This window comes from Hemiscyllium ocellatum, chromosome 6 (assembly GCF_020745735.1).
Source record: "Hemiscyllium ocellatum isolate sHemOce1 chromosome 6, sHemOce1.pat.X.cur, whole genome shotgun sequence".
NCBI classification, from domain to species: domain Eukaryota; kingdom Metazoa; phylum Chordata; class Chondrichthyes; order Orectolobiformes; family Hemiscylliidae; genus Hemiscyllium; species Hemiscyllium ocellatum.
The window spans coordinates 122,586,186-122,603,054 of record NC_083406.1 but is presented as its reverse complement, the minus strand read 5'-3'; the positions used below and the strand labels follow the sequence as shown (position 1 = coordinate 122,603,054).

General features: G+C 44.9%; 1 protein-coding gene across 1 annotated transcript; it reads left to right on the top strand.

Moving 5' to 3' along the window:
• Positions 1-11,460: 11,460 nt before the first annotated feature.
• tomt (transmembrane O-methyltransferase) lies at positions 11,461-16,869 on the top strand. Its single transcript, XM_060826916.1, has 3 exons — positions 11,461-11,758; positions 15,504-15,700; positions 16,549-16,869. The coding sequence occupies exons 1-3, from the start codon at positions 11,497-11,499 to the stop codon at positions 16,867-16,869; spliced, it is 780 nt and encodes a 259-aa protein (XP_060682899.1). The 5' UTR covers positions 11,461-11,496.

Below are 16,869 nucleotides of genomic sequence, written 5' to 3'. Positions count from 1 at the left end.
TCTACTCAACCTCTCCTCATAGCTAGCACCCTCCATACCAGGCAACACCCGGGTGAACCTCCTCTGCACCCTCTCCAAAGCATCCACATCCTTTTGGTAATGTGGCAACCAGAAGTGTATGCAGAATTCCAAATGTAGCCGAACCAAAGTCCTATAGAACTGTGACATGACCTGTCAACTCTTGTACTCAATACCCCGTCCACGAAGGAAAGCATGCCGTATGCCTTCTTGAACACTCTACTGACCGGCATTACCACCCTCAGGGTACATGGACCTGAACACCCAGATCTCTCTGTACATCAATTTTCCCCAGGGCTTCTCCATTTACCTGAGCTGAAAATGTGTTGCTGGGAAAGTGCAGCAGGTCAGGCAGCATCCAAGGAACAGGAGATTCGACGTTTCGGCTTTTTCAGTTACCCTATAGTTCACTCTTGAATTGGATCTTCCAAAATGCATCACCTCGCATTTGCTCAGATTGAATGCATCTGCCATTTCTCTGCCCAACTCTCCAACGTATCTAAATTCTGCTGCATCCTCTGACAGTTCCCTTCACTATCTGCTACTCCACCAATCTTAGTGTCATCTGCAAACTTGCTAATCAGACCACCTATACCTTCCTCCAGATCATTTATGTATATCACAAACAACAGTGATCCCAACAAGAGGTGGAGGTGAGCTGCCTTCTTGAACCACTGCAGAGCACGTGCTGTATGCAGACCCACAATGCCCTAAAGGAGGGAATTCCATGATTTTGACCCAGTGACACTGAAGGAATGGCAATATACTTCCCAATCAGGATGGTGACTGGCTTGGAGGGAAACTTGCAGGGTTCCCATGTGTCTGCTCCCTTGTCCTTCTAGATGGTGGCACGGTGGCTAGCACTTTTGCCTCACAGCGCCAGGGACCTGGGTTCAATTCCTGCCTCAGGCGACTGACTGTGTGGAGTTTGCACGTTCTCCCCGTGTCTGCGTGGGTTTCCTCCGGGTGCTCCGGTTTCCTCCCACAGTCCAAAGATGTGCGGGTCAGGTGAATTGGCCATGCTAAATTGCCCGTAGTGTTAGGTAAGGGGTATATGTAGGGGTATGGGTGGGTTGCGCTTCGGCGGGTCGGTGTGGACTTGTTGGGCCGAAGGGCCTGTTTCCACACTGTAAGTAATCTAATCTAATCTAATGCAAGTGGTTGTAGGTTTGCAGGGAGCAGTCTGGGGAAACCTGGTGAGTTACTGACATTCATCCTGTAGATGGCATATATTTGGAAAAATGCAACTGTAAGGACACTTGTAAGGACAGAACTACAGAATTGTTATGGTGCAGAAGAAGTCCATTCAACCCATCATGTCTCAATGCTCTCTGAGCATTTTAACTTTGTCAGTCTCCTGCTTCTCCCCCAGAATTCTGCAAATTGTTACTATTGAAATAATTATTCCTCTTGAATGCCTCAGTTGAACCTACCTCCACCACACTACCAGGCTGTATGTTCCAGACCCTAACCCTCACTGTGAACTGGACTTTTTTTTCTCATTTTGGATTGCTTCTTTTGAAAAATACTTCAAAACTCTTTTCTGTCTCATGATCTCTTTACAAGTAATAATGGTTTCTCCCCACATATTCTGACCAAGTCCAACATAATTTTGAAAGCTTGTACAAAATATCCTGCTTGCCTTTTCCTCTACAAGGAAAACAATTCCAGTTTCTCCAATCTTTCCCTATCACTGAAGTATCTCATTTCTGGAACCATTCCCAGAAACCTCTGCTGCACTTCTCTCCAATCCATTTGCATCTTTTCTGAAAGAATTGTACACAAGACTTCAGCTGAGGTCTATACTGTTATGAAGTCTGGGTAGTGTACTTGTAGAATGGGAGGTAGGAAGTTACAATTTGGTGTTTGTAAAGTGCTGGGGGGAAAGCATTGCATGGTCCCTTTGAAAGAGCACGTGTTTTTTTAAAATGTATGTCTGTGAGCAGCAACTTGAATTTGCCAGTACACAGAGAACCTGAACTGAAAAATTTATATTGAAAGTCTACAGTTAACAGACCAAGCAGCATCTTGTTTTTACTAAGACAACAGGCATTTAAATTGAGCCAATCAATTTGAACCAGGTACTTAGATACCAAAAATCCATTAAATTTAAGTCTGATAGTTTTAACAACATAGGACCGATACTATTGTAAGAAATATCGATATTCATCAAGGGATTAAAAAGAAGGGGGCATTTGGACAAAGACCCCAGAGCAAGCTGCCATCCGCCAGAGCGAACAGCCCTCAGCTCTCGAGATTCACTGGCTCTCATAGCCTTCTCTATGTCTTAGAGAAAGCACCATCTAAATAATAATGGTACCGACTGCACTTGTGAATATCCCTGACAGAAGAATTAACGGAGAACGCACAGAACATTCCGGAAGACACATAAGCTGGCTGTAAATTCTACTTCTTTTACATATGAGTGGTACTTGTATCTATTGAAACAGCATAGCATTAGAATCTTACTTTATTCGGAAATAGTTAGTAGTGTAAAGGGATTTATTCGGTTTGTTAATCATTTAGTAATTTGTTCACTGTTAGTGTTAGATAAATAAATTGTTACTTGTTGACTTGAAAGTGAGTGTCAGGGATTTATTTTATTTAACCACTAGAAGTTGCTGAAAAGCAAGTTACACCACGTTTCACACTCCTGTGGGGTGAGGTGCTCCTCTTTGGGTGTTTCGGTTTTAGTTCTTGGGGGGGGGGGGGTCAAACTCCGATTTATAACATAACCTCGCTGCACTTGTTCTGTATTCCACTATTAATGATGGTAGGAATACTGAATGCTTTATTGTACAGTTCTGTCTCACTTTAGTGACAAATAGTTCACCTGCTCCTATACCCTCCATTAGAACACTACCATCCATTTAAACTGTCTCTCCATTGATTCTATGATTCTATAGTCAGGGTAAGTGTAGAGTAATAGGGTAGGAGAATGGATCTAGGTGATTTACTCTTTGGCAGGTCGGTGTGGACTTGTTGAGCCGATGGGCCTGTTTCCACACTGTAAAGATTCTCTGATTCCATGCCCTTGTCCCACAGTGTGTTTCCTCCCAATTCTCTGCATGGAACTTTTGGAACTTTGGAATTCCCTTCCTCAAAAGGCAGTAGATGTACAACCTTTAAAATATTTTTAAGGTGGGAGGAGATAGTTCAGATGTTTCGGGGATATACAGGAGAATTGAGGTTAAAATCCAATCAGCCATGATCTTATTGAATGGGGAAGCAGGCTCAAAGGGCTGAGTGGCCTACACTTGTTCCTTTTTCCCAAATGTGTGAGCTCATCTGCTAGGTGTCTGTCCATTTCACCAACGTGAGGTTGCATGCTGGCAACTTCACAAAGATTTTGTCATCTGCCAATTTGGAAACATGCCCCTGCACAGCAAGATCATTAACCTCTATCAGGAAAAGCAAAGGTCCCAAGACTATCCCCTGGGGAACTCCACTACAAACATTTCCCCAGCTTGAAAAATATCCATTGACCAGTGGACCATTGATCAGTGCATTGAGTATAAGAGTTGGGAGGTCATGTTGCAGCTGGACAAAACATTGGTTAGGCCACTTTTGGAATACTGCATTAAATTTTGGTCTCTCTGCTATTGGAAAGATGTTTTTAAACTTGAAAGAGTGCAGAAAAGATTTGAAAAAATGTTGCTGGGGTTGCAGGATTGGAGCTACAGGGAGAGGCTAAATAGGCTATTTTCTCTGGAGCATCGGAGATTGATAAAATCATGAGGCGCATGGATAGGGTGAATAGCTAAGGTTTTACCAGAGTTGGGGAGTCCAAAACTAGATGGCATTGGTTGAAGGTGAGAGTGAAAGATTTAAAAAGGAGCAATGGGGCAACATTTTCACACAGAGGGTGGTTCCTGCATGGAACGAGAGGAAGTGGTGGAGGCTGATACAATTACAACATTGAAGAGGCATCTGAATGGGTACATAAATAATAAGGGTTAGAGGGAAATGGGCCAAATGCTGGTAAATGGGACTAGATTAAGTTAGGATATCTGGTTGACATAGACAAGTTGGACCGAAGGGTTTGTTTCTGTCCTGTATGGCTGTATGACTTGAAATGGATTTCTATCCCAATCAACAATGGCTGATGGCCTACCCCCTGTTCATATTTTGTTTGTTCTGTCCTTACCCAATCTGGCCTGGATATGACTCCAGATCAACAACAATATGGCTCACTCTTAACTGCACCCAGAAATGGCCAAGAAAGTAACACAACTTAGGAGCAAATCAGGGGATAGACAATAAGCCAGCAATACCACCATTCCATGCAGAACACATTGTGACAGTCTGACCACAAAGTTAGCATTCTTATCGAGAGTCAATAGATGTGAACCTGGAAAAGCACAGCAGGTCAGACAGCATCTGAGGATCTATCTAACCTGCTGTGCTTTTCCAGCTTCACATCTACTGACTCTGGCTTCTAGCATCAGCAGTCATAGAGATGTACAGCATGGAAACAGACCCTTCGGTCCAACCCGTCCATGCCGACCAGATATCCCAACCCAATCTAGTCCCACCTGCTAGCACCCGGCCCATATCCCTCCAAACCCTTCCTATTCATATACCCATCCAGATGCCTCTTAAATGTTGCAATTGTACCAACCTCCACCACTTCCTCTGGCAGCTCATTCCATACACATACCACCCTCTGTGTGAAAACGTTGCCCCTCTCACTGTAAACCTATGCCCTCTAGTTCTGGACTCCCCGACCCCAGAGAAAATACTTTGTCTATTCATCCTATCCATGCCCCTCATAATTTTGTAAACCTCTATAAGGTCACCCCTCAGCCTCCGACACTCCAGGGAAAATAGCCCCAGCCTGTTCAGCCTCTCCCTATAGCTCAACCTCCAACCCTGGCAACATCCTTGTAAATCTTTCCTTGTAAATCCTTTCAAGTTTCACAACATCTTTCCGACAGGAAGGAGACCAGAATTGCATGCAATATTCCAACAATGGCCTAACCAGTGTCCTGTACAGCTGTAACATGACCTCCCAACTCCTGTACTCAATACGCTGACCAATAAAGGAAAGCATACCAAACGCCTTCTTCACTATCCTATCTACCTGTGACTCCACTTTCAAGGAGCTATGAACCTGCACTCTAAGGTCTTTTTGTTCAGCAACACTCCCTTGGACCTTACCATTAAGTGTATAAGTCCTGCTAAGATTTGCTTTCCCAAAATGCAGCACCTCACATTTATCTGAATTAAACTCCATCTGCCACTTCTCAGCCCATTGGCCCATCTGGTCAAGATCCTGTTGTAATCAGAGGGAAACGTCTTCGATGTCCACTACACCTCCAATTTTGGTGTCAGCTGCAAACTTACTAATGGTACCTCTTATGCTCCCATCCAAATCATTTATGTAATTGACAAAAAGTAGAGGGCCCAACACCGATCCTTGTGGCACTCCACTGGTCACAGGCCTCCAGTCTGAAAAACAACCCTCCACCACACCCTCTATCTTCTACCTTTGAGCCAGTTCTGTATCCAAATGGCTAGTTCTCCCTGTATTCCATGAGATCTAACCTTGCTAATCAGTCTCCCATGGGGAACCTTGTCAAACACCTCACTGAAGTCCATATAGATCACATCTACTGCTCAGCCCTCATCAATCTTCTTTGTTACTTCTTCAAAAAACCCAATCAAGTTTGTAAGACATGATTTCCCATGTTGACTAACCCAAATCAGTCCTTGCCTTTCCAAATACATGTACATTCTGTCCCTCAGGATTCCCTCCAACAACTTGCCCACCACCGAGGTCAGGCTCACCGGTCTATTGTTCCCTTTACCACCCTTCTTAAACAGTGGCACCACGTTTGCCAACCTCCAGTCTTCCGGCACCTCACCTGTGACTATCGATGATACAAATATCTCAGCAAGAGGCCCAGCAATCACTTCTCCAGCTTCCCACAGAGTTCTCGGGTACACCTGATCAGGTCCTTGGGATTTATCCACATTTAACCGTTTCAAGACATCCAGCACTTCCTCCTCTGTAATCTGGACATTTTGCAAGATGTCACCATCTATTTCCCTATGGTCTATATCTTCCATATCCTTTTCCACAGTAAATACTGATGCAAAATATTCATTTAGTATCTCCCCCATTTTCTGCGGCTCCACACAAAGGCCGCCTTGCTGATCTTTGAGGGACCCTATTCTCTCCCTAGTTACCCTGTTGTCCTTAATATATTTGTAAAAGCCCTTTGGATTCTCCTTAATTCTATTTGCCAAAGCTATCTCATGTCCCCGTTTTGCCCTCCTGATTTCCCTCTTAAGTATACTCCTACTTTCTTTATACCTCTTCTAAGGATTCACTCGATCTATCCTGTCTGTACCTGACATATGCTTCCTTCTTTTTCTTAACCAAACCCTCAATTTCTTTCGTCATCCAGCATTCCCTATACCTACCAGCCTTTCCTTTCACCCTGACAGGAATATACTTCCTCTGGATTCTTGTTATCTCATTTCTGAAGGCTTCCCATTTTCCAGCCGTCCCTTTACCTGCGAACATCTGCCTCCAATCAGCTTTCAAAAGTTCTTGCCTAATACCATCAAAATTGGCCTTTCTCCAATTTAAGACTTCAACTTTTAGATCTGGTCTATCCTTTTCCATCACTACTTTAAAACGAATAGAATTATGGTCGCTGGCCCCAAAGTGCTTCCCCACTGACACCTCAGTCACCTGCCCTGCCTTATTTCCCAAAAGTAAGTCAAGTTTTGCACTTCTTTAGTAGGTACATCCACATACTGAATCAGAAAATTGTCTTGTACACACTTAACAAATTCCTCTCCATCTAAACCTTTAACACTATGGCAGTCCCAGTCAATATTTGGAAAGTTAAAATCCCCTACCGTAACCACTCTATTATCCTTACAGATAGCTGAGATCTCCTTACAAGTTTGTTTCTCAATTTACCTCTGACTATTGGGGGGTCCATAATACAATCCCAATAATGTGATCATCCCTTTCCTATTTCTCAGTTCCACCCAAATAACTTCCCTGAATGTATTTCCGGGAATATCCTCCCTCAGCACAGCTGTCATGCTATCCCTTATCAAAAATGCCACTCCCCCTCCTCTCTTGCCTCCCTTTCTATCCTTCCTGTAGCATTTGTATCCTGGAACATTAAGCTGCCAGTCCTGCCCATCCCTGAGCCATGTTTCTGTAATTGCAATGATATCCCATTCCCATGCTCCTATCCATGCCCTGAGTTCATCTGCCTTCCCATCTCCATTCTCACTAGGGGCATGTTCAAATCTTCAAAGCACTTTTCATGAAGTGCAAAGCAGCAAATCCGAACCTTTCCATTGCTATTCTACAAGTAAGAGTGACACCTCTGAATCTGAGCTTCTTGTCACCATTTGGAAGTACGTTAAGACTACCTCACCAGAAACCATCGCCCATTCATATTCTCAGAGATACACTTTCAGAAAAATAATGGAGAATGGTCCATAATGACGTATTCTGGTCACCCTGCTCTAGGAAGGATATTATTAAACTGGAGAAGTTTCAGAAAAGATTTACCAGGATGTTGCTGGGAATGGAGGGTTTGAGTTATAAAAATAGATTGGATTTGTTTGGAATTTTTCGCTGGAGCGTAGAAGGTTGACAGCTGATCTTATAGAGGTTTACAAATTCATAAGGGGCATAGATAAGGTGAATGGTAATTGTCTTTCAAGAGTAGGGGATTTCAAGACTGGGAGCATGTTGTTAAGGTGAGAGAAAGATTTTAAAAAGACCTGAGGGGTGACTTTTTTTACACAGAATGGGTAGAATGAGCTGCCAGAGGAATTCAGGTACAGCTATAATGTTTAAAAGACATTGGATACATTCATGAATAAGAAATGTTTGAAGGGACATGGGCCAAGCGCAGGCAGAGGGGACTTGTTTAGTTTGGGAACGTGGTCAGCATGAACTGGTTGGACCTAAAAGTCTGTTTCCATGCTGTATGACTCTGACTCTATAACTGATTAATCTGTGTAGAGGACTGAGGGTCTGAATCATACATTCTGCACTGGGAACATGAAACATGCGTAGATATCCAATTAGCACAGGAAACACAGATCCCACAAAGTCACAACTTTGAATGGAGCAAACAATGAGAAGAAACACAGGCCAACTCAGGGAACGGTACAGTCCTTCTATTATTCATCGAACACACATGCACACACATACACATGCACACACGCAAAGATACTCTTGGAGAATGAAGGTATACAAGACCATCCTGACAGCAGTCCATGCATTAACAGCATGCAAGAGGCAACACACCAGCAGGGGTCAAGAACATTCAAGTGTGATCTCCAGCTCTCTGGAAGGTTATAGCACCACAAGATCCGGAAAGGTTATTAAACTACCCGACATTACATTAGAGATTCTTCACAAGAAAAGTGATGAAAGTTTGTTGAGCGTAGAAAATAGAACAAAAAAACCAATCATGATCATAATTCACAGTGAAACAGGCTTGAGGGGCCAAGTGGCCTACTTCAGCTCCTAATTTGTACGTAATCAGGGAGTGCCACCCTGTCACAGGGTTAGTGCTGAGGCAGTGCCACTCTGTTGGAGGGTCAGTGCTGAGGGAGTGCTGCATGGTTGGATGGTCGATGCTGAGGGAGTTCCGCATTGTTGGAGGACCAGTGCTGAGTCAGCGGCACATTGTTGGAGGGCCAGTGCTGATGGAGTGCTGCACTGTCAGAGGATCAGTACTGAGGGAGTACCGCACTGTCAGAGGATTAGTGCCGTGGGAGTGCCGCACTGTTGGAGGGCCAGTACTGAGGGAGTGCTGCACTATTGGAGGATCAGTGTTGAGGGAGTGCCGCACTGTTGGAGGGTCAGTGCTGACGGAACAGCGTGAGCAGAGGTGAAAACCCTGACCCCTGAGCATTTTCCTGATAATTGTCAGGGCATTGGGTCACTCTGTGTAAAACCTGGACAGGCCTGGAGAAATCAGGAGTCACAATGCGAGATGGTAAAGATAGTAATGGGGGAAATTACAGAGTGAAGCAGAAAGAGTGAGAGAAAGAGGAAAAATTAAACTGACAGAACGAGAGACACAGAGTTAGAGAGAGAAAAGAAGTGAGACTATTATGTTGCAGTATCTGAGGATTAAATTCCACATGGATTGCCTGCTATTAAGGCACATACTGAGCTCAATTAGATTTTAATGAACCTTGTTGTTTTGACTAAAGACCGGATCCTATTGGAGGCCAGCTGTACCTGAGAAATTAGACACCCAAACATCTGGTTCACAAAACCTGATCCCAGAGGATTTCTAGAAACTTCTTCAAGGCCTTCTACAAAGGTGTTCAGTAAGAATTGGTTACAAAGAGTGTTCAGCAGCCCGTGTGTAAACTACCACAGCAGCACCAGAGAGCACAGCGGCTGTGAGATTCTGTCACAAAGGTAAGAATAGAAATCAACACACTCATTCACACAGGGTTCAACACAACTTCAGAAGTCTGACCTCTGTCAAAGAATGGGAAACGTCGCAATCAGCTCTGTAAACAGCAAGCTCCCAAAGTTGGTGTTACTTCAGTGAAGCTGGTAGAAGGACAAAGTAGGCACAGGAACCTGACCTTCATTCATCAAGCGCATTCACTAGCAACCAGGTGCATTGACATCTCAATTGAAAGACATCACCTTGACAGTGCCCACTCCGTCAGCACTGACCCTCCGACAGTGCCCACTCCGTCAGCACTGATCCTCCGACAGTGCCCACTCCCTCAGCACTGACCCTCCGACAGTGCCCACTCCCTCAGCACTGACTCCCCGACAGTCAGCAGTCCCTCAGTACTGACCCCCCGACAATGTGACATTGCCTTAGCACTGATCCTCTGACAGTGCGACACTCCGTCAGCACTGACCCTCCTACTGTGCAGCACTCCCTCAATCCTGACTCGCCAACAGAGCGGCGCTCCCTCAGTACTTACCCTCCAAAAATGCCACACTCCCTCAGCACTGACCGTCAACAGTGCGACACTCCCTCAGCACTGACCCTCCAACTGTATGGCAATCCCTCAGCACTGACCCTCTGACACTGTGGCACTCCCATAGCACTGACCCACCAACAGTGTAGTGCTCCCTCAACACTGACCATGTGACAGTGCAACACTCCATCAGCAATGACCCTCTGACAATGCGACAATCCCTCAGCACTGACCCTCTGACAGTGCTGTACTCCCTCAGCACTGACCCTCCTACAGTGCAGTACTACCTCAGCATTGACCCTCCTACAGTGCAGCACTACCGCAGCATTGACCCTCCTACATTGCAGCACTCCCTCAGCGCTGACTCTCTAACAGTGCGGTGCTCCCTCAGCACTGACCCTGTGACAGTGCCGCACTCCATCAGCACTGACCCTCTGACAGTGCCGCACTCCATCAGCACTGACCCTCCGACAGTGCGGCACTCCCTCAGCACTGACCCTGTGACAGTGCCGCACTCCATCAGCAATGACCCTCTGACAATGTGACAATCCCTCAGCACTGACCCTCTGACAGTGCTGTACTCCCTCAGCACTGACCCTCCTACAGTGCAGCACTACCTCAGCACTGACCCTCCGACAGTGCAGCACTACCTCAGCATTGACCCTCCTACATTGCAGCACTCCCTCAGCACTGACTCTCTAACAGTGCGGTGCTCCCTCAGCACTGACCCTGTGACAGTGCCGCACTCCATCAGCACTGACCCTCCGACAGTGCGGCACTCCCTCAGCACTGACCCTCCGACAGTGCGGTGCTCCCTCAGCACTGACCCTATGACAGTGCAACACTCCCTCAGTGCTGACCCTCCAACAGTGTGGCGCGCCCTTAGCACTGACCCTGTGACAATGCCACTCTCCCTCAGCACTGACTCTCCGACAATGCAACAATCCCTCAGCGCTGAGCCTTTGACAGTGCTGCACTCCCTCAGCACTGACCCTCCTACAGCACAGTGCTCCCTCAGCACTGACTCTCCGACAGTGCAGCACACCCTCAAGTGCTGACTCTCCAACAGTGTGGCATTCCATCAAAACTGACCCTCTGACAGTGCAACACTCCATCAGTACTGACCCTGCTTTCTCTCCACATTTATTACTGGACCTGCTAAGTTTTTCCAAGAATTTCTGGTTTTGTTTCAAATTTTCAGCATTGCAGTTTTAAGTTTTTGCTTTTATGGTTGCTTCATGCTCCTAAACACTAAGATTAGATATTCCAGGTTTGATGGAATGGATTTAAATTCCAGCAGTTTGTGATGGACTTGAGCCTGGATTCCTTGAGCATTGGCCTGGGTTATGAGCCAAATTAGATTTTCAGTGCACCAACGTGTCCCTTGAACTGGGACTGGACAGAGTCACAGTTGGAAGTGATGGCGTTGCCACATGTCAGAGAGCAAAGGAACGATGATTCTGAAGTTTGACTCTGGAGCTTTAACACACAGATACTCAACTGACACCCCTACCCCCTCTCTCCTTCCAGATGGTCTCTCCTGCTATCGCCCTGGCCTTCATCCCCTTTCTGATGACTCTCATCATTCGATACCGCTACTACTTCCTGTTGTTCTGGCGGGCAGTAATTCTCCGGAAGATTCAGGACTACACAACTGGCCTGTCCAGGGAAGAGAGGGCCTTCCAGTATGTGATGACGCACAGCATTCCTGGAGATCCAGAGAACATCCTTAACACCTTCGATACATGGTGCTATCATTCAGAATACCTGAGCAATGTTGGGCCAGAGAAAGGTAAATGGAATTTGGTTGTAGGACCAGCAGGGGTGTGGGACCAATGGCACATTGCCCTACTCTCCACAGCAGTGGGGCATCACTCCATTAAAGAGCCAGCAAGGGCAGTGAAATTTACCTTCAGACACTCATTGCTGGCACCATGTCGAGGGAGCTCACTGGATACATGGTCACCTTGAGGTGCATATCTGCCACCATCTTCCTTTGAGGTTGGGAGCGATAGGAGCTGCTTGGTCTAGAGCTGTAGAGGAAAACCACAAGGCAACCATGTCTCAAACCAGATATACTTTATTTCCTGATAGCAATGTGCTACAAATTTGTTTATTCTCTTGTGGAACAAGGATGTCACTGGCTGGGTCAGCATTTATTGCCCGTCCCTAGTTGTCCCTAGAGAAGTTGGGGTTGAGCTGCCTTCTTGAACTGCTGCAGTCCATGTGCTGCAATGTCCCCAGTGCCTTTAGGGAGGCAATTCCAGAACTTTGACCCAAATACAGGGAATGAACAATGACATATTTCCAAGTCAGGATGGTAAGTGGCTTGGAGGGGAACTTGCAGGGGATGGTGTTCCAACATATCTGCTGCGCTTGTCCTTCTAGATGGAAGTGGTAATAGGTTTGGAAGGTGCTGTCTGAGGACCTTTGGTGAATTTCTGCAGCGCATCTTGTAGATAGTACATACTGCTGCTACTGAGCATTGGTGTGGATGCGATGTCAATCAAATGGAAGCTGCTTTGTCCTGGATGAAGTCAAGATTCTTGAGTTGGAGTTGCATCCATCCAGGCAAGTAGATTGGTGTGTTGGAAAATGCTTCTGAGACAGTGAGAAAATCTCCCTGGTAGGCCTTTCCTCTTTGAAGTCTAGAGTTGTTCTCACATCCAAGTGCATTTGACATCATAGACTGGGTGGAGCTAAATATTACCTTCAGCACTGGAATAACTGAGGTGGAGGATGTACTGATTCCTTACTCATCCCACTCCTTCACTGGTCCTAACAAACTTCAAATTAACCAAACGATGATATGACTGTAACTTGTTTTGTCATAGAAACTAGTCAACCAGGTTACTTTAGTCAACATGATTTTGAGGTGCTGGAGTTGAATTGGGGTGACAAAGTTAAAAAATCACACAACACCAGGTTATAATCCAACAGGTTTATACGGAAGCACTAGCAGTGTTCTAAAAGTTAGTGCTTCTGAATAAACTTGCTGAACCATAACCTGGTGTTGTATAATTGTTAACTTAGTCAACATGGAGGAGCTAGTTAATTATGCATAAAACACAATCAAGCAAATATGCAGAAATTATTGAAAATAAAGTTTTTGACTATGCAAAGATAGATACAATTTATATTCTAACATCCTAAACATAACACAAGGCAAATATGGGTAACTGACAAATGATGATTGAACACTCCACAGAACACGTTAAACAGCAAATGTGATTGAGGCTAATCCCAGAGATTTCCCATCAATCTGCAGACATTAGTGATACTGCATGGTGCCAAATCTCATTAAAACTTCTCAAGGGATTCCAAAAACTCACTTCATACAAGTTGGCCATGAAATTCTCTTGAGCCACTCTGTCATGGACTCCTGCAGTGGATGCTCATATTCTGGTGGTTTTCCTTCCCTGAGTTTATGGACCTCTCATATATTAGAGCTGATCTTTCTCTGCATCGTCTCTGTAGCTGTAACACTATAGTCTGGGGATTCTGGAAACAGCACTTACCCATAGTCACAACTCTCACTTTTCAGACAGCTAACTTTGCCAAGCTAGAGCTGCCTCTGGATCGTTTCTAGAGTTCTAATCCTGCTCAGTTGCAGAAAGCAAATACTGCTCGTGGCCTTTCTGAAATCAATTTTTCTCTGCAGATCATCACTTATAAACTAAAGTGAAACTCCCACCCTAGCCATTAGAGTTATTCTTGAAGGTGAAAACGATTAAGCGTGAAGTGTTTTGAAGTTTGCCATTCTGACATGTGATTAAGACCTGAAATAGAAGGGATCAGCCTGATAGTCCTTCCTTACAGGCTTCTTGATTCCCAAATAATTCCAGATCCCAAAGCTCCCTCCATCCCGGCACTGCTCAAATTACATCAGCAAGGGACAATAACAGGTACTGCAGTAATGTGATTCCTTCGAAGCTTTGCTAAGAGAATTTCCAATCTGTATTGTGATCTTCTGAAGACCTCTTTTCAAAACTTGAGATGAATCTCCTAATCCTTCAAAACTGAAATCCTTCAAGAAATATTAAATACAAATCATCTTTGGAACATTACATTAATCTTCAGATGACTACTGCCGGCCTAATGCAACATGAGCTTGCTGGACTCCTGGTCACTGTAAAGGGCATTTGCTGCCATCATCCTCCCTCTAGTTTGGGACCTTCTGGTGTTGCAGAGAAAAATCACAAGGTAGTCTGAGAAGAAGAGACTTTTGTCTTAAATATGGTACAGTTTATTTCATGATAGCAAATTGGCACAAGTCATATTCAGAATACTGAGCGGCCTGGACAGAGTGGATGTTGGGAAGATGTTTTCCTTGATAGGAGAGATTAGGACCCGAGGGGCACAGCATTAGAGTAAAGGGAAGACCTTTTAGAAAGGAGATAAGGAGAAACTTCTTTAGCCAGAGAGTGATGGATCTATGGAATTCACTGCCACAGAAGGCTGTGGAGGCCAGGTCATTGAATACATTTAAGACTGAGATAGATAGGCTCTTGAGTGTCAAGGTGATCAAGGGATATGGGGAGAAAACAGGAAAATGGGGTTGAGAAACTTATCAGCCATGACCAAATGGTGGAGTAGATTTGATGGGATGAATGGCCTAATTTTTGCTTCTATGTCTTATGATCTTATGTTAGCATCAGAGATATTGTTTATGAGACTAAGAGGGAACAAAGATGGTCTGTTTATTTTGAGATTCAGTGCTGGATGTAAGTCTGCTTACTGAGCTAGAAGGTTTGTTTTCAGATGTTTTGACTAGGTAATGTCATTAGTGAGCCTCCAGTGAAGCAATGGTGTTAGTGATCCACTTTCTATTTATAAATGAATAAATATTCTGTTCTATTACCTTGATGCAAAGTATGATTTGTCTGGTTAGAACGCAAAACAATATGTTTCATTATATCTCAGTGCATGTGGCAATAATAAATCAAATCAAATCACCACCTTCTCAGAGGAAACCAGAGATAGGCAATGAATGCATGCTGGCCCAGCCAGTGATGCCCACATCCCAGGAATGAACAAAATATTCTTTTTAAAAAGTTTCCTCTTGCAATGTATTATCATATCAATCCAAGAAGAGGCCATTCAGCCCTTCAAACCTATTCTGATATTTTATCATCTCCTCGATGATCTGTATCATAGCAGTTTGCTTTGGCTCCATTAGGCAGTATTCCCCAACCCTTGACCCAATGTGACTCCTATATAATGCCTAGAGTTTATGTGATCTCAGGATGAAAAGGTGGAGGGTATGAGAGCTGGTGAACGTTCCTGAGGGGGATGGAGGTGGAGAAGGCAAAGACCATGACCCTTACTGCGCTGATCAAGGAAATACATACTCATATCCCTCAGTCTCATCAGCTTCTTGCTGAAGGGTTTGAGCTCACAGTAGTTCACAAACAATGAAGTACATTTCAGAATATTATGTAACAATAGCGCAGCACAGTAAACAGCAAGTTCCCACAAACTGCCTTCTCCTTTCCTTCTCTTTACGCATCCCAATCCCAACCACGACCCAATTGGAGGGAAGATCCTGGAACGCTTGATCTCTGAGAATGTTCCCCTCACTCTGCTGGAACTGGGGACTTACTGTGGTTACTCAGCTGTCCGCATGGCCAGGAACCTGTCCCTCAGTGCCAGGCTCTACACCGTGGAGATGGACAAGGGGAATGCAGCAGTGGCTGAGAAGATAATCCGTTTGGCAGGATTCGACGAAGATGCGGTGAGTATAGCTGCTGATTCATTGCCAACTGCAAGGACAGCAAGAGAAAGAGAGAGAAACACAGAGAGAGAGAGACACGGAGAGAGAGAAACACAGAGACAAAGAAAGAAACAGAGAGAGAAACATGGAGAGAGAAGAAACAGAGAGAGAGAGAAAGCAAGAGAGACATTACTCACCCAGTCAAAACTCACATTTATTTCATTATTTTTGCTTTCTACATTTTTTCATCTCTATTTCAGTTCACCAGTTCATAAAATTCATATCTGTGTGTTTGTTAATGATGAGACTAATTCATGATTCCAACATGGGGGTAGGTGGAGACAAAGTGCACGTTTGATGGGGTCAATCTAGTCAGCTTCACTCTGTATTTAATCCCATGCTGTTCTTGTCCTGGGAGTATTTGATGGGGAACAGTGTAGAGAGAGCTTTACTCTGTAAATAACCCCGTACTATCCCTGTCCTGGGAGTATTTGATAGGGAACAGTGTAGAGGATGTTTTACTCTGTAAATAACACCAGACTATCTCTGTCCTGGGAGTGTTTGATGGGGACAGTGTAGAGGATGCTTTACTCTGTATCTAACCCCTTGCTCTCCCTGTCCCGGGAGTGTTTGATGGGAGACAGTGTAGAGGAAGCTTTACTCTTTATCTGACCGTGTGCTGTCCCAGTCCTGGGAGTGTTTAAGGAAGACATGTCGATGGAGATCAGTCTACAGCAGGCAGGAAGCTGACACGATCACAAGTTGGACAATGTCCCATACTGAAGTCATTCACCTGATAAACACAAATTTCAATATGCTCAACTAAAGCTTTGGTGTGAAATAGTTCACAATGATTCTTTTTTCAATAGGTGGAACAGATTATTGGGCCAACTGAGGAAGTAATCCCTCAGTTCAGAGAAAGGTTTGGAGTGGACAAGTTTGACTTTGTTTTCATGAACCATTGGAAACGCTGCTACCTCCGAGACCTGCAATTACTGGAAGACTACGGCCTGCTGCAGGAGGGAAGTATTGTCGTGGCAGACAATGTGATCTTCACCGGAGCTCCCCACTTCATGCAGTACGCCAAGAGCTGTGGCAAATACAGCTGGAAAATCCACCGTACACACCTCGAGTACTTCCGACACATCAGAGACGGAATGGCAGAGCTAACCTATACTGGGCTCAAGTGA

What these genes read in the sequence shown, in the direction of transcription:
- tomt (XM_060826916.1), top strand. Translation starts at nt 11,497, where the DNA reads ATGGTCTCTCCTGCTATCGCCCTGGCCTTCATCCCCTTTCTGATGACT. An exon ending in CAATGTTGGGCCAGAGAAAG is followed by an intron (nt 11,759 to 15,503) that starts GTAAATGGAATT and finishes ACCCAATTGGAG; the next exon opens with GGAAGATCCTGGAACGCTTG. An exon ending in CAGGATTCGACGAAGATGCG is followed by an intron (nt 15,701 to 16,548) that starts GTGAGTATAGCT and finishes TTTTTTCAATAG; the next exon opens with GTGGAACAGATTATTGGGCC.